The sequence below is a fragment of the Prionailurus viverrinus genome, chromosome A3 (genome assembly GCF_022837055.1).
Source record: "Prionailurus viverrinus isolate Anna chromosome A3, UM_Priviv_1.0, whole genome shotgun sequence".
NCBI lineage: Eukaryota > Metazoa > Chordata > Mammalia > Carnivora > Felidae > Prionailurus > Prionailurus viverrinus.
Genome location: NC_062563.1, coordinates 80,298,649 through 80,326,579, shown reverse-complemented (window position 1 = coordinate 80,326,579; position 27,931 = coordinate 80,298,649). Strand labels below are relative to the sequence as shown.

Sequence of the window (27,931 nt, the reverse complement as noted above, 5' to 3'; positions counted from 1 at the left end):
TTGGCCCCTGGCGGTCCCTGTAGCGTCCCTAGTTACCGAGCCCTTCGTAACCGCCCGCCCCAAGGAGCCGCCCGGTTGCCGGAGGCCGCGCCAGCTTCCCCACTGCAGGCCCGCGCGGGCGCACAGGCCTCAGCGGGGAGGGAATGGCCGCCTCACACCCAGCGGCGAAGCTGGCGGCCTCCAGTCTCCAAACCCCGGTAAATCCCAGCACCGGAGCGCAGGTCGCCCAGTACGAACGCGAAGAACCTTTAGAGGCTCTGGGGGTGGAGGCCGTGGAGGAGGAGAAAGACGAAGAGGAGGAGAAGGCAGTGCGGCCGGCGCGGGCGCGGGTAATGCGGGGGCGGGAGGTGGCGGGGGCTGGGCGTCCGCCTGGTGCAGGTGGGGGTTGGTTGGCGTTCGGGCAAGGTGAAGGACAGGCTGGGAAACGCGGCGCCCTGTCCAGCTCCTCCCTACACAGTAAATCTGGCCCGCCACCTTCTTTCTGCCCCCCCCCCCCCCCCCCCCACGGAAAATACTCTAAACTGAGGCGTTGGGAAATCTTTTAATTTTCACCGAAGAGGTTGTTGTAAAAATTTCTTGGAGAGCATTTACTTTATTTCTAGAGAGTACAAAGTACAGAAGTTGATTCCTTTTGCTCCAGCATCTGTTGGGCATAGTTATTTCTTTTTCTTTTCAACTTGGGGAAAACTGATGTCCGCGATAGCAGTTAACCCATATAACTCAGGTGAATCCGCTGTGCTGTCAGGTGTGTTTAATTGTCGCCTTAAAGCCTTGGTTATTAGTGCATTGTAACACTGCCCATGAGAGGCGGTGTTTAAAACCACTGAAGAGTTCAGTGGGCAGATCATATACAGATTAAAGTTAAGCATCCAGAGAAGCAAACACACCGAGAACACCGAGGTTCTAGTTTCCTAAACAACTCCTCAGGGTGAGACAGGCTTTTCACTGACCAATTTTCAGCGTCACATGTGTCCTGAACCTGCCCATCAGGTAGAGGGCCGAGTCTGCCATTTATTCTCTTCGCTTAAAAGACTGGAACATTGAATTTTAATTCTCATGTGCAGATATTAACTTCCTTACCCCCAATTAATGATTCTTAGCACTATTTGTCTAAAGATTCTCAGATACAAAACATTATGGCCTATGACTAATGAAAATCACTGGATATTTTGGAATTCTAACCTTTTTACACTAAAACTGTTAATAAGAAAATCTGGGGGCGCCTGGGTGGCTCAGTCAGTTGGGCGGCTGACTTCGGCTCAGGTCATGATCTCGTGGTCCGTGGGTTTGAGCCCCGCGTCGGGCTCTGTGCTGACAGCTCAGAGCCTGAAGCCTGTTTTGGATTCTGTGTCTCCCTCTCTCTGACCCTCCCCGGTTCATGCTCTGTCTCTCTCTGTCTCAAAAATAAATAAACGTTAAAAAAAAAATAAAAAATAAAATGTTAAAAAAAAAAAAAAAGAAAATCTGTAGCAACATCTTTTATGGTCAGTATTTCACCGACAGATAAACTACTTGAGGTGTAAAGTAAAGCAGATTAAGACCCTGAACAAGAACCAGCGTCAGAGTCCTGGGAACAGTTTCACTCATGATAAAGTTTCCCCACAACACAAATCTCAGTAGCCAGCAAAGGGAGCAAAGTGATGGAGGGAAAAGATTTGAATAGAGGAAAAGGATTGGGAGTCGGATTAGGATCCATTCTCTGCCATTTGCTAAGTGATATTACGATGTAACTTACTTTCTTGTATGTAAAAAAACTATAATATCTCTTTTGTCTCACCAGGATATTAGAACCAAATGAGAAAATGTGTGTCATATCTAAAGAATGATTTATGTAAATTTGTATTAATAATAACAACTGCCGGTGAGACTGTCATTTGAACAACTTGCCCAAAGATTAAATTCTCCTTTGGCTTGCTGTGGTATAGGAATCAGTCATTTCTGTAGTTGCAGGTATACTTCCTGTGCCCATATTGGGCTCTGAGGCCAGTTCTCTGAATCTAGCTTCAGTTGGAGATAGCACTTCATAGGCCCTGTTATGTGATTGATGATGACATGGGTAAAACAATATTCTTCAATTCACATTTAACCTTTTTCAAAAAATATCAAGCAGTTATTAAGTGCTAGTCACTGACTATTTGGTTGTGAATGAAACAGACATAGATCACATTGTCACAAATACAAAATGAATAGTCAAATGATTATAAGATGAGAAATACCAGCTAAGAAATGAACAGGCTTCTATGATTAAAAAAAGAAGTAGCCGGGCACCTGCTTCTGCTTAAATGAGTTAACATTTAAGTTGATGCCTGGTAGATGAGAAAGAGCAACGATTTGAAGAGTAGGGGCAGAAAAAGCACTCATTCCAGGCAGAGGGAACAGCGTGTGCAGATGCCCTGAGACTGAAAGAGAAAGAGCTTTGTGTGATTAAGGATCTGAAAAGAGAGAGTGGGAGACGGGAGGGGAGCTGAGAGGAGAGGAGAGGCAAGGAGAGATGAGGTTGGAGAGGTTAGCTGGGCCTGATCATTCAGGGCCTTTTAGACCAAGATAAGTTTAGTGTTTATTGTTGGTACAGCAGGATGTCCTATGAGACTTAAGAGATCTGGCATGTTTCTTTTTACATTTTTAAAAGATGACTTGGTGGCTTTGTGGAGAATGATTGGAGACTTTGACAAAACAGAAGTAAGGGATTGGTTAGGAGGCTGTTGTAGTGATTTAGGGGCCAAAGGTGGTAGCTTGGACCTAGGCCAGGGGACATGGCAAGAAGTGGACAGATTTCTCTAGAATGGATAGGATTTACTGTTAGATCGGATGTGAAAGCTAAGGAAGAGGAAGAAATCAAGAATGCTCATTCCCAGGTTTCTGGTTTGACCAGGTGTATAAAAAGGAATGCCATTATTTAATTGGGGATAACTGGAGAGGAATAGGTGTACAGGCTGGGTGGGAACTGGGATTTCCTTGATTCTGAGATGCCTATGAAACTACCAAGTGGAAATGTGTAGGAAGCAATTGGGCCTATGAAACCATAGTCCTGGGGTCTGCACTATAGATTTCTGTCTGGGAGTTTTCAGCATTTTAAAGACAATGGGAATGGATGAAGTCACTAAAGGAGAGAGTACAGAGAAAGACGAGAAGGGGCCTAGTATAGAACTCTTAAGAACCTAGCATTTAAGTGGTGTCTGGGTGGCTCAGTCAGTTCAGCATCCAAGTGGCTCAGGTCATGATATTACGGTTTGTGACTTCGAGCCCTGCATCAGGCTCTGTGCTGACAGCCTAGAGTCTGGAGCCTGTTTTGGATTCTAAGTCTCCCTCTCTCTCTGCCCCTCAGAGAGAGAGAGAGGGACAGAGTGCCACCAGGGGAGGGGCAAATGCACGTTCCCTAAGGTGACACAGAGACTTTCAGTCCCTCCTCCCTTTGTTCTTTGGCACATACTCACTGTAAAGCCTGTGAAAATAAGCCCATGAAATGGAGAAGGGAAAAAGAACCATGAAGTGAAGTGAAGGTTTGGGACTCCATTGTGGGGGAGGGTTCGTACATATTTTCGATAGGTTGTAAACCTACTGTTAACTAGACAGCTCAGCTTTTATTTGGTATTTCTGAAAATGAATCATCTCCCTTCTCACAAGCCTACTTAAAAAAAAAAAAAAAATATATATATATATATATATATATATATATAAAGGAGCACCTGGGTGGCTCAGTCTGTCAAGCATCTGACTCTTCATTTCAGCTCAGGTCATGATCTCAACGATTCGCACTGACAGCGCAGAGCCTGTTTGGGATTCTCTCTCTCTCACTGTCTCACTCTGCCCCTTCCCTGCTCATGCTCTCTCTCTCTCAAATAAATCAGACTTTGTATAAAACAACAACAACAACAACAACAACAACAACAAAATATATATATATATATATATATTTTTTTTAAACAAGGGTGCCTGGGTGGCTCAGTTGATTAAGCCTCCGACTCTCTTGATTTGGGTTCAGGTCATAATCTCACAGTTTGGTGAGTTCGAGCCCCTCACTGGGCTCTGCGCTGACAGCATAGAGCCTGCTTGGGATTCTCTCTCCCCCTCTCTCTCCCCCTCCCCCGACTCATGCTGTCTCTGCCTCTCTCAAAATAAATAAATAAACTTAAAAAAAAAAAAAAAAAGAACTTAGCATTTGATAGGTAGAGAAAAGGGGGGCAAAAGAGATTAAGGACCAGCTACAGTGGTCAACAAGGTGTGCAAATTTCCTGTTCATTGGCTTTGGTGATGAGGGAAAGGGTTAAATGCTGCTAAGGGAAGGGAAATGTCATCCCTGAAACAGGAGCGAAGGAGAAAAAGGGCGCAAAAGTGGGCAGTTTTGTAGGTGGGAAGATGAGTGAACTTCCCTCTGATGGTTTCTGTCCTCTTAAAGAAATAGAAGACTTATCATGGGTAGTTGGGGGCGGGGTGTGAGAGTAGTAGAAGAGCAAGGGAAAGAAAGGTAAGCAGTATTGCTGGGGGAGGACAATTGCTGGAGTATTGCTCCAGGAGTATGTGTGGAGGTGCCAGGCACATCAAGTATCCATTAGAAATTGTCCACTTTTACTCTAGTATTAGTATTCACAAAACCTTCATTTTATTTTTTTAAGTTACATTTTAATTATGGAAGTAATACATGAACACGTTCTCCTTTTAAAATTTCAGCTACAGGGGCACCAGGTTGGCTCATTCGGTGGAGCATCCAACTCTTGATCTTAGGGTTGTGAGTTCGAGCCCCATGTTTGGTGTAGAGATTACTTAAAAATAAAATTTTTTTCAGGTTTATTTATTTATTTATTTTGAGAGAGAGAGCACATGCAAGCAGGGGAGGGGCAGAGAGAGAGTGAAGAGTGAGAGAATCCCAAGCAGGCTTCACATCGGCAGTGGCAGCAGGGAGCCCAATGTGGGGCTTGAACCCACGAACCACAAGATCTGGACCTGAGCTGAAACCAAAAGTTGGATGCTTAACTGACTGAACCACCCAGGTACCCCAAAAATAATATCTTAAAAAATATGTCTATCAAATGCTACAAATAAGGTGTAGGCCCTTTTAACACCTCTCCCCCCAAAAAGAAAATCTGACCACCCCAACGCCCATTAGTAGCTACTGTTTTAAAACTGATGTATAGTTGGGGCACCTGGGGTGGCTCAGTCAGGCGTCTGACTTCAGCTTAGGTCATGTTCTCACGGTTCATGGTTTGAGCCCTGGGTCGGGCTCTGTGCTGACAGCTCAGAACCTGGAGCCTGCTTTGGATTCTGTGTCTCCCTCTCTCTGGCCCTCCCTTGCTCACGCTCTGTCTCCCTCTGTCAAAATAAACATTAAAAAAATTAAAAAATAAAACTGGATGTATAGTCTTTTGGGCTTCCTCCTATCTCCTATGTACATAATATTTTAATATATGGTCACATTTTTTATTCAACGTTTATTTATTTTTGGGACAGAGAGAGACAGAGCATGAACGGGGGAGGGGCATAGAGAGAGGGAGACACAGAATCGGAAACAGGCTCCAGGCTCCGAGCCATCAGCCCAGAGCCCGACGCGGGGCTCGAACTCACGGACCGCGAGATCGTGACCTGGCTGAAGTCGGACGCTTAACCGACTGCGCCACCCAGGCGCCCCATATGGTCACATTTTTTAAAAAAATTTTTTAATGTTTATTTATTTTTGAGACAGAGAGAGACAGAGCATGAATGGGGGAGGGTCAAAGAGAGAGGGAGACACAGCATCCAAAACAGGTTCCAGGCTGTGAGCTGTTAGCACAGAGCCCGACTCGGGGCTCAAACTCACAGACGGTGAGATCCTGACCTGAGCTGAAGTCGGAGGCTCAACCAACTGAGCCACCCAGGCGCCCCTATATGGTCACGTTTTATTTATACATATTGTTCTGCAGCTTGCTTTTTCTCTTACATTTACTGGGGGGTTTATCCATGTTAGCATATATAGATCTACCTTATCCCTTAGAAATCTTTTCAGTGCAAAAAAGTTTTTAAGTAAAAATTCCGGAACTGCAGATGATACTAGATAGAATTATAGCACAAAAATAATTGACAGTGCTAGTTACTAATGAAGCAACATGTGCTACAAGGAGTCATCATCTAAATAGGTCAAGCCAATCTAGGGAAGATTATCCTCTAATCTGGTGGCTGCTGCATGTACAACATTCCATAGAAAGCTGAACAATTAAAGGGAAAGGGTACTATTTTAGGTTCTTGGAAAATAATGTCCTTGGCCTAGGTTATTTGACGTACTAAATATTTTCTCTATACCAAATATTGTATGGAGATGATTAGAAGTTGCTTATTAACCATTCATCTGTTTTTGTCTTAAAATTTTTTTAATGTTTATTTATTTTTGAGAGAGAGAGAGAGACAGTGTGAGCTGGGAAAGGGGTGGAGAGAGGAGACATAGATCCAAAGCAGGCTCCAGGCTCTGAGCTGTCAGCACAGAGCCCGATGCGGGGCTCAAACTCATGGACTGTGAGATGGTGGTCTGAGCCAAAGTCTGATGCTTAACCTACTGAACCACCCAGTCGCCCCACCATTTGTCTGTTTTAGATAAAATGTTTTGAGATCAGTTTATCTGAAAAGTTTGAAGTATTAAGCTGAAATGGAGTGGATAGTATGCCAAAGTCAATGCCTAAGTATACTTTGTAGAGATTACTTTGTAGAGATTACGGTTCCATCTTGTTAGAAGCTAGTTAATCCTTCTATAATTTTTCAAACAGTTTTTCCAGGTCCAAATACATTTTATCCTTTTTGTGAAAATGATTCTTATAAGGCCTCCTTTTAAGGCACGTTCTAAAAGAATGAATGAAGAGCACACAGATGTTTTTGCCTAAAAATAGTTCTTTGGAATATTGATTGTAGTCTTTGGAAAATAAGCCCTTTCCTTAATGTGGATTAGAATATAGCTCTTTAGGGCAGCCAGTATTTCTTCAAATGATTCAGTCCTATGTGAGGGAATACCTGTCTTCCCTCTGTGTAAACTTAACTTTTTTTTTAGCTTATATTCATTCATCCAACAAATGTTTCTTGAGTATCTGCCATTGGCCAAATACTTTTCTAGACATTGGGAACACAGCCACAAACAAAACAGATAAATCATTGCCTTTGTGATACTTATTTTTTGGTAGGGAGGCAAGGTATATGGTACTCAAATAAGCAACTTCATGTAGATGTCAGTTGGAGGTGAATATTTATGACAAAAATAAAGCAGAAAAGGGAGGCCGACAATGAGTGGGGGCGGGGTGGGGGGGGAGAGGGTAGTCAGTGAAATCTTGTTAAGAAGATGACATTTCATTAACACCTGAAGGTGTGAGCAAGTGGGCTGTGCAAATACCTGAAGGAAGAGCATCCCAGGGAGAAGGAACACCAAGTGCAAAGGTCCTGAGGTGATTTTGCTGATTCTGTGAACATTGGAAAAACTGCAAACTGGAGTCAGTTACCGCTGCTAGAATGAACTGCTGCTAGGGAGACTCAGCAGACAGAGAACTAACAGAAAGGGATACAGTCCCTTCTTCCTCCTCCAGCTTTGCAGTTTCCCTCTAGTCTTATTTACTTATTTATTTTTTTAGAGTCTACTGGGGAACAGCTGGCAAAGCAGAAACATTCTTTGTGGAGTCCCATCCCCAGCATCACATAACAGGGTATAGAATTCTGGGTGGCATTGGAGCCAAGAAACAATAGTTTTAACACCTGGCACATCTATTTTATGTATCATAAAACTGATAGTGCCCATGTCACAGAAGTGCAGAACCTAGGCTTGGATGAGAATTCTGACACCGTGCCTATAATCTTTCTCCCAAGGCATGATAAAACTGAAGTTATTTAACTTCCATACAACTGTTTCTTATTGAAGGATTATAGGGGGGCTGAAACCAGGTGACCAGTGAGTGGTTTAGGAGCCAGTAGTTAGATGAGAAGTGGGAACCATTTCCTGCTTACCCTAACCTCCGTTTTCAGGCTTTGTCCCCAAAACTGCTTTATGCATTTTACTCCCCTCTTATCCTGCACTTTGCTCCCCACCATGTCACCTACCCCTGCTGCTTTGGCTAATGTCATTTAACTTCATCTGGAATTCCCCTTTCCTTTTTCCCCCTTCACTGTCCACAGATTTGGGATTGAATACCAGCTCTGCTACTTCCTAGCTGTGTGACTGCAGGCAGGTCACCTAACTCCTCTGAGCCTTGGTTTCCTTGAGATCATACTACCTGCTAGTTGCATTGCCACAGGGTATAATAATATACAATGAATGTTCTAGCACTGTGCCTCAGATTTCTTTGTCTTTCACTGCTTCCTTGGTCTCTGGCACACTTTGTCCTCATCCAACTTTATGTCTCCAGTCTGGCTCACCTCTGCAAATTCTGCCTCTTCTTTCCCCCTAGTCAGAATTAGGCATTCTTTCTGTGAGCTTTCATGGTGTCTTATAGAGTGACATACATGGTGACTCTTCTGTCTCCCTGTTCAACTGAACAGGAGTCAAGAGTTCTGTCTGTCTCATTCAGTCTGCTATTGATTTGTGTACATGTCCTCTGGTAAACTAGCCAGAAGCTTCTCTAAGGTAGAGTTTTTATCTGATTTGTATCTTTAGCAGCCAGCTGAATGCTGGTTGTCTCCAAAAAGTTAATGAATGAGGAAATTAACAAAGTTCTCATCCCCACAGCTAAGTAATGGTGAGGAGCACATACAGAAACAGCAGAAGATATCAGAAAACTCTCTTACTTGAGTTGTAGGGCATATATAAAGCAATTCTCTGAGTCATAAATTCGTTGGTAATGAATTTCTGCTTACCAATTCTTTCAACGAAAACTTGTTTTCCTTCATTTGTTTTAGGTTACCCCAAGTGGTACAGCACTGGCCTCTTGTATACTGTTTTTAGTCCATTAAAAAAAAAGCCCATACCTATAACTATTTGTAGACAGCTGATTTTATGAATTTTTCTGTTGGGAGAAGCTACTCGCTTTTCTAGAATCTTATCAGATTTGATCTATAGTTTTCTATGGCAAACCTGCTTTTTTCACTTTCAGTCTATTTCATGCTCTGGGTTAAATTTAAAACCATGATCAGCAGTCTTTTATGCATAGCATCATAAATAATTTCACCTGTATCTCAACTGAGAAATATTAAAATTATTTTCTTTACAGAGAAAATGGGGTTTTACCTTTTTAGTTGTTGAAGTTAAAGAACTTTGGAAGGTGTGTGAAAAGAGTGAGGGAGGAAGACCAGTCAGACCCTTCTAGGCATGACCTGTATATAGCATAGCTGTGCTATGTGTAGTTATGATACTATACTGCTCTTGTTCTCTTGTCACTCTGACAGTCCCTGTCACCCATGGGAGCTATTGCTTTTGTTGCCCACAGAAGTTGCTGTTCTGATGGTCTCTCCTACCCGCCCCCCACTTCCTGTTTTGTCCTGAGGCATATAGGTGTCCTTCTCTCTGGCTCCTTAGTGAACCAATGAGAAGTTCCCTCCATTCCCCTGTCCTCATTCTCTCATTTCCCTGACTTTTCCCTTTCCCTGTCTTTTCTCCAAAGGCACACCCTCAGGGCCAACACTGTAGGAGCCCAGCTAGGGAAGGGTTTGGGGCTGTTTTGGCTGGTTTGCAGCAGGAAGAACTGTTTTTCTTCATCTCATTTAGTTGGTTAAGCATCAGACTCTTGATTTGGGCTCAGGTCATGAGAAGTGGGAATGAACCATTTCCTGCTTACCCTAACCTCTCTTTCCAGGCTTCTGATCCTGTGAGATCGAGTCCCACATCAGTTCCGTGTTGAGCGTGGAGCCTGCTTAGGATGCTCTCTCTTTCTCCCTCTGCTCCTCTCCCCTGCTCACATGCTCTCTCTCTTTCTAAAAAACAAAAATAAATAAAGGACTTTCCTTGAGAAAAAAAAAAGTATAATTCAGAAGGAGGTTGTTTATAAAGGATGGTTTGGTTCTATTCTATTATCGTATATGAGTTAGTACATGACCTGGGAATCTAACCATCATTTATAAAATGAATTAAATAGCATTTATTTTCTGGCAATTTGATATCTATCTATCTCATTCTTTTTTTTTTTTTAATGATTATTTATTTTGAGAGAGAGAGTGCGTGTGAATGAGCAGGGGAGGGGCAGAGAGAGAGAGGGAGAGAGAGAATCCCAAGTAGGCTCCACGCTGTCAGCATAGAGCCTGACTCAGGACCAGATCCCACGACTCTGAGATTATGACCTGAGCTGAGATCAAGGGTCAGATGCTTAATTGACTTAGCCACCCAGGTGCCCCTCTTTCTCATTCTTAATAAAATGTCATTAGGGGAAAATGTACATAGCCCACAAGTAACTTAGAATCCATTATATGTATGTAGCCCACAAGTAACATATAACCTAATTAAGTGTACACTTTAAGAAGCAGCATTGGGAATTGGTGTCATTTTAATTTGTCTTTCAATTCGAAATACCATGTAACAGGTTTTTTTTTTTTTTCCTTCCTACCAGACTAATATTAACACTAACATTTCTGAGGTGGATGGACAAACACATATAAGTGGTGAGGACTTTGTGGACTTCTCTGATGTTTACCACTCTAATGAAGACTATTTTAGGAAACTAGAAGAGCTGAAAGCTGCCCACTTGGAAACTATGGCAAAATTAGAGAAAATGTACCAGAATAAATTAAATTTAAAGGAAGTTCAGCCAGTGATCATCAGGGAAGAAGCTTCTAGTGTCTCTTCCAGGTAAGTTTGTACATGTATTATTTGTGGGCTGTAAAATGTATACTTAAAAGTGCAGAACAAAACTATCTCAGAATATCTTCTCTCTACTGTCCCTTTGTACTTTTAATGATATACAAAGGTTGGATTTTATTCAAAATGTGTAATGGCTTATCCACCAATGGCTTCTTGTTTTGAGAGTCATTTGGTGGTCATTTAGTCTTTTCTCTCTGACCTGCCACTCACAAAACTGTAGCTATGTATCAAAATATTTAGTCTGGCCATTTTTAAATGATAAAAATTAAAATTTAATTTTAAAAGCCGTTTACAGTATGTGGATTAACATGAGATCATTAAAAATACAAAGTACGACTCTGCTCTCTCTCTCTTTATCCCCCTCCCCTTAATATCTCAAGAGTATACTTTTCACTTTAATAAACTTTCCAGCTTCTGGTACTTAAAAAAAGTTATATATGTGTATATATATATATATATATATATATATATATATACACATATATATACACACACATATGTATATATATATACACACACATATATATGTATATATATTTATAATATGTATGTGTATATCTGTGTGTGTGTGTATAAATATAAAGTACAAAGTGTTCAGATCTAAGATATAAATCTTACTCAGGTTTTCAAAATAGTCTGTAATTCCTGGACCCATTTCTACTGTAAACTCTCTTGTTTTGAAACTTGAGGCAAGTCTCTTAACTCATCCAGTTGGTCAGTGCTAATTGTGCATCTCCCGTGTGCCAGGCGTTGCCTGGCCCCTGAGGAGCCAAAATCGCTCAAAGAACTAGCTGAGAACCAAAAATTACAATACAACATGATGTAACAGTGTTATAGAGACAGAAGAAGAAACAATTGATTATGTTATGGTGTTGGTAGAGGGATGCAGGCAGGAATTTTCTACAGAACTGTCATATCTAAGTTCAGTCTTAAAGGAGGCATAGCTGTAGCAGATGCGGGAAGCCAGGAGTGGGCTTCTAGGCAACAGAAACCATGTGTGCAGAGGCGTGGCAGCATGAGAAATCACGGTGTGTGTGAAGAACTTCATGTGATTGGATATAACTTAAGATTAGAAACTGGAGGGGCACCTGGGTGGCTCAGTTGGTTGTGTCCAGCTTCAGGTCAGGTCATGATCTCGCGCTTTCTGAGTTGGAGTCCTGCATCGGGCTCTGTACTGACAGCTCAGAGCCTGGAGCCTCCTTCAGATTTTGTGTGTCCCTCTCTCTCTGCCCCTCCCCTGCTTGTACTCTGTCTCTCGCTCTGGAAAATAAAATAAACATTAAGAAAAAATGTTTGGAAACTGGAAGTAGAGAGAAGCAAGAGGTGAAACGGAAAGGCAGACAGCGGCTAGCCTTGAAGGGCTTTATAATCTAGACTTGACTTTGTTACAATGACAAATCATAGAAAAGTTTCAAGAAGCGGAGTGACATGATTATATGTATGTTTTAAGATGGTGACTCTGGAAAACGTGTAGAGAATGGAATAAAGTTTACACCCAAGGAGCCTCTGCTGTCTCAGGTTCCCCTGTAATGTGAGGGAGTTGAATTTTAGATAATTTATAGGCATCTCTTAACTCTATTCTAAATAAAAGTGATAATTAGAAGCCTTATCTATAGGCTCTTATCTTCTAACTGATTATACCTTGATCTTAGAAAATATATAGTGCACAGGATGCCTGACTGGCTCAGTTGGTTAAGCGTCCGACTTCAGCTCAGGTCATGATCTTGCAGTTCACAAGTTCGAGCCCTGCGTCTGGCTCTGTACTGACAGCTCAGAGCCTGGAGCCTGCTTCGGATTCCGTGTCTCCCTCTCTCTCTGCCTCTCTCCCACTCATATTCTCTCTCTCAAAATTAAACATTTAAAAAATTTTGTTTTAAATTAAAAAACAGAAAATATCTAGTTCTTAATTTGTATATTTGGTCACATGCAACTGAGAGCATAATCTAATTATTCTTCTCATTTAGGTCTGAATCAGAAAAGAACTATCACCATATCTCATTAATGACATCCTTTTCAGAGCCTGATTTAGGGCAATGTTCCTCCTTGATTATGTCTTCCTCTGAAGATGAGTTGCCCAACTTAGAAAAAGAGTGTCCTGAGAAAAAGAGAGTGATGAGCTATGCTAAAGAACTGATCAACAACATGTGGACAAACTTCTCTGTTGAAGATTATATTCAGTGTGGACATGCTGACTTCCCAGTTGAAAAAACAAAGAAGAAACCAAGAGAATGGGTACCAAAGGTTACAGTACCTGAACCTTTTCAGATGATGATTAGGGAACAGAGGAAAAAAGAAGCAAACATGAAATCTAAGCCAGATATTGAAATGGTACACCAACTGCTCAAAAAACAAGAGGAGGAATCAGAGTGTAAGAAAAAATTCCGAGCCAATCCAGTTCCTGCATTTGTCTTTTTCCCCCTTTATCATGACATAGTCAAGCAAAATGAAGAACGCAGGAGATATATGAAGGAGAAAAACAAAGAAGCTCTTTTGGCCTCACAAAAGCCATTTAAGTTTATCGCAAGGGAGGAACAGAAGCAAGCAATCCGAGATAAGCAGATGAGAGACTTGTTTAAGTCTAAAAAGAAAACAAATCGATTTAAGGCCAGACCTATACCTCGGTCTACTTATGGTTCGGTTACCAATGGAAAGTTAGAAGAAGAGCCGTATAGAAACATTAGGATGCAACTGAGAGCCCAAGAGCTTTTACAGAATTCATCCCCTCTGCCTCGCAGATCAGGTCACAGTTGTGCTGCAAGGAAGCTCAAGGGTCCTGAACAGGCTGAAAAGTTGAAGTGTAAACACAACTTTAGGTGGCAAACTGCTGATTTTGAAGACCTTCCCGAGAGATATCAGAAACACCTCTCGAAACAGAAGTTTTCAAAATTCCTAACTGTCCGTAAACCATCTGATCTTCACGCAGCCTCCAATGCATCCACACAGAGAGAGAAAATTTTGGCAGACGTTGCAGCAGATGAAGAACATTTAAAAGAAACACGGGCTTATCTGTCTCCAAGGCACAAGTCACCAGCAAGAAGTGCAAGTGCAAAGCCTGTGCCTTGTAACCGCAACCCTCCAATGCCCACAGTGTCTTCCAGAGGAAGAGAACAAGCCACAAGGTAAATAACTAGGATATCGTACCAGCTGACTCGCGATTGCTAAAATCGTGTTTGCAGCTCTGTTGATTTTATGTTGGTGAATTTGAAAATGTGAAAAAATTATATTAGGTGATATATTTTACCGTATAATATAGAGTATTTTGCCAGAGGGTGTTCTGCTAAGAAATGAATGTATTTTGTATTTTATGAATCTTTGGGGATAGAAAAGGTTAGCCTGTTGATTTCTAGTTTTGCAAGTCAGAGCCTTCACAAAAGGTTGCCTTTTTTCAACCTTTGAATTTTCCTGTGTTAAATTTTTGCTAAACAGCATTCTCACTGGCTTAAAGTGAATTAAGCCTTAGTTTGTTGCCCTCAGGAGATCACTTGAGGAAAAGAAAATGTTGGAAGAAGAGAGAAGTCGGATCCTAACTAAGCAGAAGCAAAGGATGAAAGAATTGCAGAAACTCCTGATGACCCGGGCTAAGGCTTATGACTCACATCAAAGTTTAGCTCAAATGTCTAAATCCAGAGTCATGTCTCTCAGGTATCATAAAAGAATCCTGAACCTCCAGATCACTGGTTTTCAAACTTTCTTTCAGTGGATACGATATATGAACAGATTGATTAGTATTTTAGTTTCCGGATTAAGTTGCCATCGGTTACTTAAATTCAACGTACACACATTCTCATTCACACTCACCTCATGGTGAGAACCACCATATGTACTCACCTCATGGTAAGGACCATAAAGCCATATTGATGAATTGAAACATTTCATATTGATTGTGGCCATAGTTCATAGATACTAACATAATTTTATGTTAGTATCTAATCTTTTTTTATACTTTTTTTTATACTTTTTTTTTTTTTTTTTTAAGTAGGTTCCATGTCCATTGTTGGGCTTGAACATGATACAACCCTGAGATCAAGGGTCGTATGCTCTACTGATTGAGGTAGCCAGGTGCTCCTTCTTTATACTATTTTTGATTGCACAGTACAATATTGAGAAAAATCTTTTAAGTTTTTAATTTTAATTTCAGTAAACATAGAAAAATTTTGATTCACACAAAGCTCTTTTTTAATAGCTTGCCATGTAATCTAAGAATATTCTTCAATAAATAAATATGTCACAGAGCTTTGTTCTGAGGTCTGCGTGAAATCTAATATCACAAATTAACACACTGATGTTAAGTAACATCAGTTATGTGTGTCAGTTAACACGTGTGTATAAATGTTTAGTGGTGTGTATTGCATTCCGTTGCAGTTTGAATATAAATAAATAAAAATATTTGCAGAACCCCTTCACGAACACTGGAATTCTGCAGCACAAAGTTTGAAAACCAGTGTTCCAGAGGAACATTTTTATGTAAAAATGTTCATGTTTAAGTAGGAAAATATCTCCCCCTAAGCTGGGTAAGTAATATGATTAATTAATTTTTAATCTGATTTATAAGTACCCCCCAAATTATATTTGCGTTTATTTTTTATATTTTATTTATTTTATGATTTTTATTTTAGAGAGAGAGTGCAGGAGTGGGGAAGAGAGGCAGAGAGAAAGAATTCTAAGCAGGCTTCAGATTCAGTGCAGAGCCCAATGCAGGACTCGATCCCACAACCCTGGGATCATGACTTGAGCTTAAATCAAGAGTCAGACACTCAACCGACTAAGCCATACAGGCACCCCTGTATTTGCTTTTAATTATGAGTATTCCTTTTTAATTGTAAATTTTTATTTATAATAATAATTATATTCTTTTATAATGTATATTATGTTTATATCCCTTATAATATATATCAGTGTAATTCAGTGATAGAGGGAGCTTAATTTGATAAACTTGAGCAATAATTTTTAGAAATATACTGTTCACCCTAAGAAAGTAAACTGGATTTTTCATAATACCAATCTTGTGTATAATTAAGCATAATTAGCATTTTATAGTACAATTATTTTCTCTAATCCATGAAATCTTATTATCTTGGTAAAGTTAGTATATTTTACATAGAGGAAATAGCATAATTTAGTTCATTATAGGATCTTATCCAAGTAGTAAGTACATTTATTGTGGATTTATGTATTTTGCTTCCTTTTTTCTATATGTTCTATTCCCCTAGTCCCCATTTCTCCCCTGACCTGCTCCCATTTAATTCACTCTGCCACCGATTTATAGGAGATCTCACTTATGAGGAAAAAGAAGGAGCAAGGTCTTGTTTTTCAGAGGAAATTCCTTAAAGAAAAGATATCTAATTTGAACTAAATTTTCTTGTTCTTTTTCACTTACAAATGAGATAAGAGGGTGTTCATTCATCTCTTCAGGCCAGTTTGAAGCATTTTAATTTTTAAAAAATCTTGAAGATTTCAGAAACATCAGAGTATCCAGATTGTTCCCAGTATGTAAAGGTGTGTTCTCACAACCTAGGATTTTTATTCTGCAGTCCATAAAAATTTACCAGTCTAGGAAAGGAATTGTGGTAAACTGTAAGCTGTGCTCATAATTTAACTTCTGATCTGTCGTCTAAGCTAAATGTTATATGTGCAAGTTATTATTTCTTTTTAAAATGCTGTTCCTTTTATTTGATTTTAGAAAGAGTGAAAAGGAAAGGATGAGAGAATACCAACGAGAACTAGAAGAGAGAGAAGAAAAATTAAAAAACAGGCCGCTACTATTTGAAAGAGTTGCTCAGGTTGTGTTTGTTGGAATTTAAGAGCTACTGTCAGCCTTTTTTTTTTTTAATTTAGCATCTCTAGCTCCTAATTTACAGTCCATTTTTTTTATATGTTGTATACAATTTATTGAGACATATTGTTTCTGTGACAGCTTCATCAAATCAGTCAAGTAAGTTTTTGCTCAAATCTGAGCATTGAATCTTGTTGATAAGACATGTCAGCTTGATAACATGCTGCTAATCCAGTCGTATTCAAAATGTTTCACAGCCTGTTTTTCATGGCTGGTCTTTTCTTTTTAATACCAACTTAGCCGGATATTAAGGTGAGCCTTCATGATACGATTTGTAAGTCTTTGAAGAATTAAAAAATGAAACAAAATGCTAATGGAATCAGATTTATTTCTGCCAGTTTCTTTTCCAGTTTCATTGAGATATAATTGACTTAGAGCACTGTATAAATTTAAGGTGTACAACGTAGTGAGTTGGTATACATATATTGCAAAATGATTACTACCACAAGTTCAGTTAATAACCATCACTTCATGTAGTCACCAAACTTTTAGGATTTACTAAGATCTAAACTTTTAGGGGTTACTCTCTTGGCAGCTTTTTTAAAAAAATATATATTTTTAAAGTTTATTTATTTTTGAGAGAGAGTGAGAGAGTGTGTGTGAACAGGGGAGAGGGTGAGAGAGAGGCGGGGACAGAGGATCCGAAGTGGGCACTGTGATGACAGCAGAGAGCCTGATGCAGGGCTCGAACTCACAAACTGCGAAATCCTGACCTGAGGCGAAGTTGGAAGCCTAACAGATTGAACCACCCAGGTGCCCCTCTTAGCATCTTATACCTTAGCATATATACCATACAGTGGTATTAACAGAGTCATCATGTTGTACATTACATTCCCAGTACTTATTTATCTTGAAACTAGAGGTTTATACCTTTGACCACTTTTATCCAACTCCCTTGGTAACCACAGATCTGATCTGTTTTTCTATGAGTTTCTTCTGTTTTTGCTTTTAGATTCCACATATAGTGAGATCATACAGAATTTGTCTTCCTCTGATTTATTTCATTTAGCATAAAGTCCTCAAAGTCCATCTATATCGTTGCATATGGCAGGATTTCCCTTTTTGTGGCTGAATAGTATTCCACTGCATATATACCACATTTTCTTTATCCATTAATCTTTTGATGGACACTTATTTTGTTTCCATATCTTGGCTATTGTAAATAGTAATGCATTGAATGTGAGGGCACAGGTAATCTCTTTAACATGGTGATTTTGTTTCCTTCAAATAAATACCCAGAAGTTGGACATTGCTGGATTCTATCATATTTCTATTTCTATCTTATTTATTTTAATGTTTATGGGGCGCCTGGGTGGGCAGTCGGTTAAGCGTCCAACTTCAGCCAGGTCACGATCTCATGGTCTGTGAGTTCGAGCCCCGCGTCAGGCTCTGGGCTGATGGCTCAGAGCCTGGAGCCTGTTTCCCATTCTGTGTCTCCCTCTCTCTCTGCCCCTCCCCCGTTCATGCTCTGTCTCTCTCTGTCCCAAAAAAAAATAAATAAATGTTGAAAAAAAAATAATCTATTAATGTTTATTTATGTATTTTTGAGAGAGTGAGAGAGAGCAGGGGAGGGGCAGAGAGAGAGGGAGACAGAGAATCCCAAGCAAGCTCTGCATGGTCAGTGCAGAGTCTGACATGGGGCTTGAACCCACAAACTACAAGGTCATGATCTGAGCTGAAGTCAAGAATCGGACATTCAGCGAACTGAGCCACCCAGGTGCCCCTCATATTTCTATTTTTAATTTTTTCAGGAACCTCTGTACTGTTTTCCATTTACAGTCCTACCAACAGTACACAAGGGTTCCCTTTTCTCTACCTCCTCACTAGCATTTGTTATCTCTTGTCTTTTTGATATAGCCATTGTGACAGGTGTGAGGTAGTATCTCATTGTGGTTTTGATTAGTATTTCTCTGATGACTAGTGATGTTGAGCATCTTTTCATATATCTGTTGGCCATTTGAATATCTTCTTTGGAACAATATTCGGATCATTTGCCCATTTTAAATTGGATTATTTGTTTTTTTGCTGTTGACTTGTATGAGTTCTTTATATATTTTGAATGTTAACCCCTTATCAGATAAATGATATGCAGATATTTTCTCCATTCAGTACATTGCCTTTTCATTTTGTTGATTTTTTTTTTAAGTGAGTCTGTAATTTTCATTCTTACCTACAATTACTGAAAGCACTTCCTTTTCACTGGAAAAATAATTAGATCGTATGGACAATGAACCCTGATTTTACTAAATTTGTACTCGGTTTTATAATCTCTCCCTAAAAAATATTTGTCAATTTCACATCCCTCTCAAAAGGGAGGTGTTCTAATGGGTGACATAGCTTAACAATAGACAGAATCACTGGAAGTTACAGGTGTTGTGAATTTCAACCTGTTACATTTGGAGCTTCCTGTTAGCATTATAGGACTCTTCTTCTCAGTGACTCACTGAGGACAGAGACATGTATTGTAACTGAATTTACACATTACAGCCTCTCAAAGTTATGGGAACCCTTTACTTACAGATTTGTATATAATTTTATGTAATGCTTTTCATTTTAAGGTGTGGGTTTTTTTTTTTTTAAATCTTAGTTTCAACTTGGAAAAATCATCATAAGCTGTTCTATTTAGCATAAAGTGATTGACTTTTAGCTCCTAAAATAGTTATTTCCAGCTCCCAGCTGCAGGTTTTTATGTCTGTTTGTCTGGTGGCTCTGTCTACAGAGATTTCCCACAGGTATCTTACATTCATCTTGCCTGAAAGTAGATCTTCCTCTTTGATTTCCTATTTTTATTGGACCATAGTTTTGGTGATTGGGAACCACTTTGCCTCCCTCTTTCAGTTGCTACTGAGAGACCTGGAAAGTTTTCTTCCTAAATAATATTTGGACCTGCCTTTCTCCATTCCCGATGGTGAAATGCTAGGTGAAATCTCTGTTGTCTCCTGTGTGAGTTATTGTAATGGTTTGATTCATTTTCCTGCCTTGCTCTTTGCAAAGCCATCCATTATATCTTCACTTTACTATCCCCGTTCCCTTGCCAAATCTTAACCCTGAATATGTAGTAAATAACCTCTGATAACGATGATGATCATCCATTTTCACTGATTCCACTCGTTCTCATTTTCAGTGAATGGTATCAAGAGATCTTGGGGCACCTGGTGGTTCAGTGGGTTAAGTGGCTAACTCTCTCTTGGTTTTGGCTCAGGTCATGTTCTCCTGGTTTGTGAGTTTGAGCCCTGCATCAGGCTCTGCACTTAAGTGTGGAGGCTGCTTGGGATTCTCTCTTCCCTCTCTCTCTGACCTTCCCCTGCTTGTGCCCTCTCCCCCTCTCAAAATAAACTTTAAAAAACTAAAAAAAAAAAAAGAAAGAAAGAAATCTTGTCACTGACTTCTTCAAACAATATTACAAAGTGGGTATTCCTTTTTGGAAAGTTTATTTATTTTTGAGAGAGAGAGATGCAAGCAGGGGAGGGGCAGAGAGAGAGAGAGGGAGACCCAAGATCCAAAGCAGGCTCCACGCTGTCAGCACAGAACCTGATGTGGGGCTCGAACTCACAAACTGTGAGATCATGGCCTGAGCCAGTCAGAGGCTTTGGCCTCCCAAAGTGGCTATTCCTATATTACAGAGGAAAAAGCTGAAGTTCAAAGAATGTAAGTAGTAAGATTCATAGTTAGTAATGGAACTAGGGTTGGACCCGAGTCAATCCTTCCAAGCACTTAACACTAAGCTGTCCTGCTTTCTCCCAGAAGATAACCCCATGAATCTTAGCATGTATGGATCCTCTACTTTCTGATCCCTGTTAACCTCTAAAGAGGTTAACTAGTTTCTTTCAGAAACTTTTCTTTCAGATCATACCAGACTACTAGTTTCAAACTTGAAATCTTTGTTGATGCTGTTTCTGAACACTCTTAGAGCTTCTTCCTATTTTTCCTCCTGATCTTTCAAGTCTTCCTATAAAATCACTTCTTGAATTGTTTCCCAGGTTGGATTGAGTACCCTTTCCTCTGTTTTTTTTTTTTTTTTATTACCCTCAGCATACCTCTGTCTTTGCTCCTGCTACATTGTGTGGGAAATTATCTGTTTCAGGATCTCTCTTCCCTTCTAGCTAGTTACTTTTGAAGGTTGTGGTCAAATCTTTGTATTTCCAGCACCCAGCACCTAGGAGAACATGTGGCACAGAGATGTTAAGCATTTGTTGAACCAAAACTGAACTGTCATGATCAAATTAGCCAGATACTCATTTTGGGGGGGGCGGGGGTATTATTAGCCCAGGCTGCGAGCACTGCCCTGACCTATTAGTAATGAGTCTCAGCGTGAGTAAGCCGTTTTGCCATGCTTTGAATTCCCAGTTTCTAAGCACAGAGAAAATGAGGCAAAGTAAGTAGTCATGTGAAATTAAACCCATGAAGAAGTTTTAAATGTTGAAAACATAGGTCAGTTTCATAGCTGATGCTACTTCCGCCGCTTCTGGCCCTAACATATGCTGTTCCCTTTGTCCAAAACACTTTCCTGTGTCTATACCCACTACCTTCCATGAGGACTTGTTACAAAATAAGTATTCAGTAATTAAAAAAATGACATAATTGATATACATGAAACTTATGGTTATGAAAAATAAGTACTTTCCCCCCTTCAAATGAGGGCACTGATTTGTAGACAAACTCATCATTGCATGTTATTTTGGTTTCCTGTAGAAGAAACACTAGTTTTCTTTTGCAGTATTTGGTAGTAAAATAAAATAATCATAGTTATTTTAATTGCTCCTTTTATTTCATTGTCTATAATTCTTTTGCATGGTGAAATGCAAGGAAGAAATGTTTATTTCAAAATTTATTTTTTTTAATGTTTTTATTTATTTTTGAGACAGAGACAGAGCATGAGCAGGGGGAGGGGCAGAGAGAGAGGGAGACACAGAATCTGAAGCAGACTCCAGGCTCTGAGCTGTCGGTGCAGAGCCCGACACGCGGCTCGAACTCATAGACTGCGAGATCATGACCGAGCTGAAGTCAGACGCTCAATGTACTGAGCCACCCAGGCGCCCCAGAAATGTTTGTTTCAATTAAGAATAATTATACACTAGGGGTGCCTGGGTGGCTCAGTTGGTTAATTGACTCTTGGTTTCAGCTCAGGTCATGATCTCGTGGTTCATGAGTTGGAGCCCCACGTTGGGCTCTACGCTGGCGGTGTGGACCCTGCTTGGGATTCTTTCTCTTTCCCTCTCTCTGCTTTTCCCCTGTTCTCTCTCTCTCCCTGTCTCTCAAAATAAGTAAATAAACTTAAAAAAATTTTTAAAGAATAATTATACACTATTCACCATGATATAAAATATTAAAAGGTAATTAATTCTATATATAGAGTGACTGGCAGTGACTCACCATTGCTTTGGTTTTGTTAACATAAATTAGTACAATTTTTTTCTCGCAGCCTGTTTTGCTGTGACTTTTGCTGCTAATTAACAGCTGTTATTTCACAAATTCACTCACAACTTTATGCATTATCCCCTTATTAGGGCTAATTGTGGTCTTGCTGCTGTTGAGTTATTCTCTAGCAGAGTAAGCCTATGATCCAATACAGAACAAACCGTGTTGTCCTGTTTCTTGGAAATCACAGGGTTTATTAACTGAGTAGATGTTAAATTCTAAGCCAAATTCAAATGAAGACTTATGAGTACTAACTTTGGTATCATTTTAATATCTCTTATATTTAATTTGTTTAGATCAGCATACACTGTTCTTAATGCATTTAAAGTTAGGTCTGGGGTTTCCTTATTCTGCTTTACATTCTTGGGGGCATAGTTCTTATCTTCTCACTTTGCCATGACTTTCAGTTCCTTGAGGCTTGTCTGTTGATATTCATAGCCTCTGAATGCATTTTTATTTACTTTTCCAAAAATTGTTGCTAATCATAGTGGGTGGATTTAGTAGTGCTTTTTCAGTTTTTCAGAGCATCAGGAAATCACTGGTGGTAGTTTATCCATTGTAATCGGTCTTTGCTATTTTGGTTTCTCCCACGGAACACTAGACGCCATGTTCCCTCATTATGCTGGAGTCCGTAGATTAGGCAAATCAATACTGACACCTGCATTGCTGAAGTCAGGTTTAAGCCACCTTCAAACTCCAGGATGACCACTATTACTTAGAGAAAGCAGCATGGTGGAGTGAAACAGACCTAGGAACTGGTCAAGAGACTTGGTTCTATCACTCAGTATCCTTGTGACCTTAAGCAAACTGCTTAACCTTAGTGGGGGTGGAGGGAGTGTCTTAATTTCTTTGTTTGTTATATTTGGGGGTAAGACTGGGTACTCCCCCACACTCTTTCCAATATGGGATGCCACTGGGCCACTGGAACTAGTGTATTCCTAGTCACCTTGCTTTAGTTGGAGGTCCAGATGGCAATTTTTTCCTTTTCTTTTCTTTTCTTTTCTTTTCTTTTCTTTTCTTTTCTTTTCTTTTCTTGAGAGAAAGCATGGGTAAGGGGGGAGAGAGAGAGAAACAGAGAGAGAATCTCAAGCAGGCTCCACGCTCTCAGTCCAGAGCCTGACACAAGGCTCCAACCCACAAACCGTGAGATCATGACCTGAGCTGAAACCAAGAGTCAGTTGCTTAACTGACTGAACCACCCAGGCACCCCCCAGATGGCAATTCTTGGCCCTATACTAGTTCATATCCGCTCATAGGAGGTAAAAGTTGACTAAAACTGAGGCACTAGTGTGAACCCCAATCATCTTGTGACCCTGGAAAGCCTGTGGTCTCAGGAACTGTGATGCTTCCTAACTTGCTTCAGGTATGAGAGGGTCATCTTAGCTCAGCTCCACGGGTCCCAAAGCCAGGAAACAACATTCTGGAGATTTGAACACAGATCAAAATTCTTATCCTTCTTGCTGTGTCCATTGCTTCCTCCAGAGTAAAGACAAGAACTGTGATGATTTTATCATCTTTGAGGGATTAGAGATGTGGCATGTAAAGAGTAGAAATTACAGGAGGTACATAAAATGAAAGAAACCTCTGACAACTATCATGAACTTCTTTTCTTCCTGATTTTTCCAGATATCCTTGAACATAAAAGCCTATTTTTAAAAATATATAAAACAGGTATAGTGTAAAGAATAACTATAGGTCAAAATTCATGTGGCTACCACCCAGGTTAACAAATAGAACGTTGCCAGCACCCCAGAAACCTTGTGTGCCCTTCCCAGATCGAAACCCTCCCCCACTCCCCTGGAGGTAACCACCCATTGTAACTTCTGAGATAAGCATTTCCTTGTTTTTGTCATTACTGTTGTTGTGTTTTTGTGTTTGTTTTTGCAGTTTTACCTTCCTATGTATCTATCCCTACAAGTATAGTTTAGTTTTGCCTGTTTGGGAACTTTATGTAAATTAATCATACGTTCTGTATGTATTGTCTAGTGGTTTACTTCTTTTGCTTAGTATTATGTTTGTGAGATCAATCCATGTTGTCATGGACAACTAGAGTTCACTCATCGTCATTGCTTTATTTTACTCTGTTGTGTGAATAGACCACTATTTAGCCATCCCGTTATTGATAGGTATTTGGGTTGTTTCTGGTTTGGGGTTGTTACAAACTATATTATCTGGAACGTTTTTTGTACATGTCTTTTGGGGCACATCTGTAGGACTTTCTCTGGGAATATGCCTGCAAGTGGGTTTGCTCGTCAGAGGGTCTGCCTGTTTCCAGCCAACTGTGATTATTGAATTTAATTTTCATTGGAGCTTTTAACCCATACATCTTTAATGGAAATTTAAAGTCTTTTGTTCTCATCTAAAAAGGTTTGTCTTTCCTATAGAAAAATGCAAGAATGGCAGCAGAAAAGCATTATTCTAACACCCTAAAAGCAGTAGGACTATCTGATGAGTTTGTTTCAAAGAAAGGCCAAAGTAGAAAAATATTTGAGTACTTCAGCAATCAAGAGATGAAAAGTTTCACTGAAGATAAAGAAAGGTAACATATATAAGATGTCTAAATGGTTTACCTTTGAAATAATTCTTACCTACTGGAAAGCATAAAACTGTTCTGTATTTTTAAAAGATCTCTTAACCTAACATATGTGAATTGTTGTAAAACATTGATATTTTAACATTTGACACATTCAGAACATTACATGGTGATGAGGTATCTTGTTTTTAAAGCAGAATAATTTAAATTCTGACTGACATAAATAATGAAAATAGTTAAGATGCTTTCAAATGGAGTTTTGAGAGTCAATCAAGGTTTGAAATAAGTTAGTTCCCAGTTGACACTTTTATAGAGTTTTCTTGATAAATCGGAGTTCATACACTTGAGGAAGACTGACTACTTGATGGCATACATTGCAAAGAGTTTGTTGACCTTTAAACCAAATCATTTTTCCTGTGAAAGATTGATACATTTCTTCCTCCAGCCTTAATGAAGAAGAAAAAATAGAAGAAGGAGAGAATGGGAAAGAAAATTATTTTATTGATACCAACAGCCAGGATTCTTACAAGGAAAAAGAGGAAGCTGATGAAGAGAGTGGAGAGGAGAAATCTGTCAAGGAGTAACATGGAATCAGTAGGGTCTCCTGTCTGAGCCCCTGCAGTCAATTACAGTCTTGGGCATTAGCATCCATGCTCGTGGTGTTCAGAACATCAGTGGGAACCTTGTGATATGTACAGGGCTCTTGAGCAAAGTCATGTATAGCCTGAAAAGGCCAAATCCAGCCAAATGAATGGTTTTTGGGTCAGTTAGAGTAAAGCTTTGGCTATTCAGGTTTTTTAATCGCTACATATAGTCTGTGTGTAACTTTGATCTCACTTGTATTTTTAAAAAGCATTTGAGAATCACAGCTGTCACAAACTGATTAGTTATAAAAATATATGTTACTTCCTTATTTGGGGTGGAAAAAAATGGCTTAGCATTGAGAGCAGAGAGAAGTATTGGCTTTTGGTGATTTGAAAACATTTTTCTCGGAAGCCTGAATCAATAAATATCTTAAAATTACACTATTTGCCCATTCTTTTCCTCTGCAATACATCTCACAAAATGAATCCTCACACTTGTTTTACTGGGTATTTTAAGTCTTATCTGAGCCATTTTTTTAAAAATAATAAAATACAGAAAAAATACATACTTGCAAATTTGCATACATTTCTGCACTGAGAGTTTGCTGTTAAATTATCCACACTATATCATTACTTTTTATTTTTATCCCTAGTCTTATTCCAAATTATTTTTGATGTGTAAATTATTGGAAAAGTTTTTATATCAGGTATTTTTTTAATTCTGTGTATTATGATGGAAATAATTGTAAGCATCTGAGTTATAATCTTAATTGAAGGTAAATATCAACCCTGTTGTGTATATGATGAAATTGTGCATAATAACTTGTTCAAGGAAAATCTCCAAAGAAATTCATGTTTAACTCTTTTTTATTTTATTATTAAAAAAATAATTTTTTAAATGTCTTATTTATTTTTGAGAGAGCACAGTCAGGGAGGGGCAGAGACAAGGGGACAGAGGATCTGAAGTGGGCTCTGTGCTGACAGCAGCGAACCAGATGTGGGGCTTGAACTCACGAACCTTGAGATCATGACCTGAGCCGAAGTAGGACGCCCAACTGACTAAGCCACCCAGGTAACCCCAGATTTAAAAAAAAAAAAAATTTTTAATGTTTATTTATTTCTGAGACAGAGAGAGACAGAGCATGAGTGGGGGAGGGGCAGAGAGAGAGAGGGAGACACAGAATCCGAAACAGGCTCCAGGCTCTGAGCTGTCAGCACAGATCCCAACGTGGGGCTTGAACTCACAGATCGCAAGATCATGTTCTGAGCCGAAGCCGAACGCTCAACCAACTGAGCCATCCAGGCGCCCCAAGGTACCCCCAGATTTAACTCTAATACTTGACCCAGTTGTTCTCAAATTTATATACACAATTGCAGACATATTTTGTCTTTCTGTAATTATGGTAACTTGAGTTTATGAATCTATCATTTTTCCTCTCTAAGCAAATTTTTGTTTTAAAACTTCAAACCAGACATAAAGATGTGATAGGATAAGACATTTTCTTTTCTAAAAACAACCTCCTTTAAAGAGGATGAACTAGGGGCGCCTGCATGGCTCAGTGAGTAAAGCTTCCGACTTTGGCTCAGGTCATGATCTTGCACTCTGTGAGTTCAAGCCCTGTGTCAGGCTTTGCGCTGGCAGCTCAGAGCCTGGAGCCTGCTTCAAATTCTGTCTCCTTCTCTCTCTGCCCCTCCCTGACTCATGCTCTGTCTCTCTGTCTCTCTCTCTCTCTCTGTCTGTCTCTCTTTCAAAATTAAACATTAAAAAAAAAATTTTTTTTAAAGATGAACTAATTAAGGTGTATAGAATAGCAGTGATTCCCAACTGGAAATTTATGCTTTTAATTAAGAAATAAAGTGATTTTTCTCAAGGGCACATGTTTACTTATAATCCCTTTCCTATCATTTGTTCCAAAACTATTTGTCACTATAATTAGATTGTAAACTCTTTGAGAGTTGGCACCATTTTAAAATTCATTTTGTATTCCTTTAATATTTTGTACAGGATTGTGCATATGGTAAGCACTTAATAAAGGCTTGAATAAGTAGATGAATATGGTTTTTAATTATAATTATTTTGGCATGAGTACACAAGGGATTTAAAGCATCTCCCTTCTAATTTATTGAAAGCCTGTGAAACACAATCCACATGTTGTAATATTTAAAACATGACTTGCTTCCAAGGATTTTCTCCTCATTCTGTCCCTTCTCAGTTTCATGGGGACACTGTGGGACTTGGTTTTAGTACCAATGTTCAGCTTTCTTTTCTTTAAAAATGGGAATAATGTCTATTTGGGTAGCTGTAGGAGGGACTGGATGAAATCATGTATGGAAAAAGCTCTTTGGAAACCAGGCTACTCAAATGATAATGTCAGAAGACAGAATATTCCTGAATAAACTTTTAACTTTAACTAACCATACTTTTATTTCAACTAGCTACAAAATGATTTAAGTATTGTATTAGAAATGATGTTTGGGGGTGCCTGTCTGGCTCAGTCAGTGGAACGTGCAACTGTTGATCTCAGGGTACGAGTTTGAGTCCCATGTTGGGTGTGGAGATGACTAAAAACAAATAAACTTGAAAAAAAAATGTTTGAGCCATTTTTTTAAAGACAGTAGTCTGGTAAACATGGAGCCAAACTTAAAAGACACTGACAGTTTCAAATCTGTATGTAAAATCACAATTTTTCTTTTAGAAGACATCAAATTGATAGCTGCTGGAAGATTTCTTTAGTGTGTGGCATTACACAGTGATGGGCACAAATCAGTCTTTAAAAGTATATATATATAAATTTTGTTTGTTTATTTTTGAGAGAGAGCAGGGGAGGGGCAGAGAG

General features: G+C 39.5%; 1 protein-coding gene across 3 annotated transcripts; it reads left to right on the top strand.

Annotated features, from left to right (window-relative positions):
• The first annotated feature begins 66 nt into the window (after nucleotides 1–66).
• On the top strand, nucleotides 67–26,076 carry FAM161A (FAM161 centrosomal protein A). 3 transcript variants are annotated; one of them, XM_047852474.1, is made up of 7 exons: nucleotides 67–197; nucleotides 10,476–10,714; nucleotides 12,691–13,845; nucleotides 14,201–14,368; nucleotides 16,407–16,506; nucleotides 24,362–24,516; nucleotides 24,956–26,076. In XM_047852474.1, the coding sequence occupies exons 1-7, from the start codon at nucleotides 144–146 to the stop codon at nucleotides 25,092–25,094; spliced, it is 2,010 nt and encodes a 669-aa protein (XP_047708430.1). In that variant the 5' UTR covers nucleotides 67–143; the 3' UTR covers nucleotides 25,095–26,076. The 3 variants fall into 3 exon arrangements, with proteins under 3 accessions (XP_047708430.1, XP_047708429.1, XP_047708432.1); XM_047852473.1 differs by having other exon boundaries at nucleotides 67–329; XM_047852476.1 differs by lacking the exon at nucleotides 14,201–14,368 and having other exon boundaries at nucleotides 67–329.
• The last annotated feature ends 1,855 nt before the right edge of the window (nucleotides 26,077–27,931 follow it).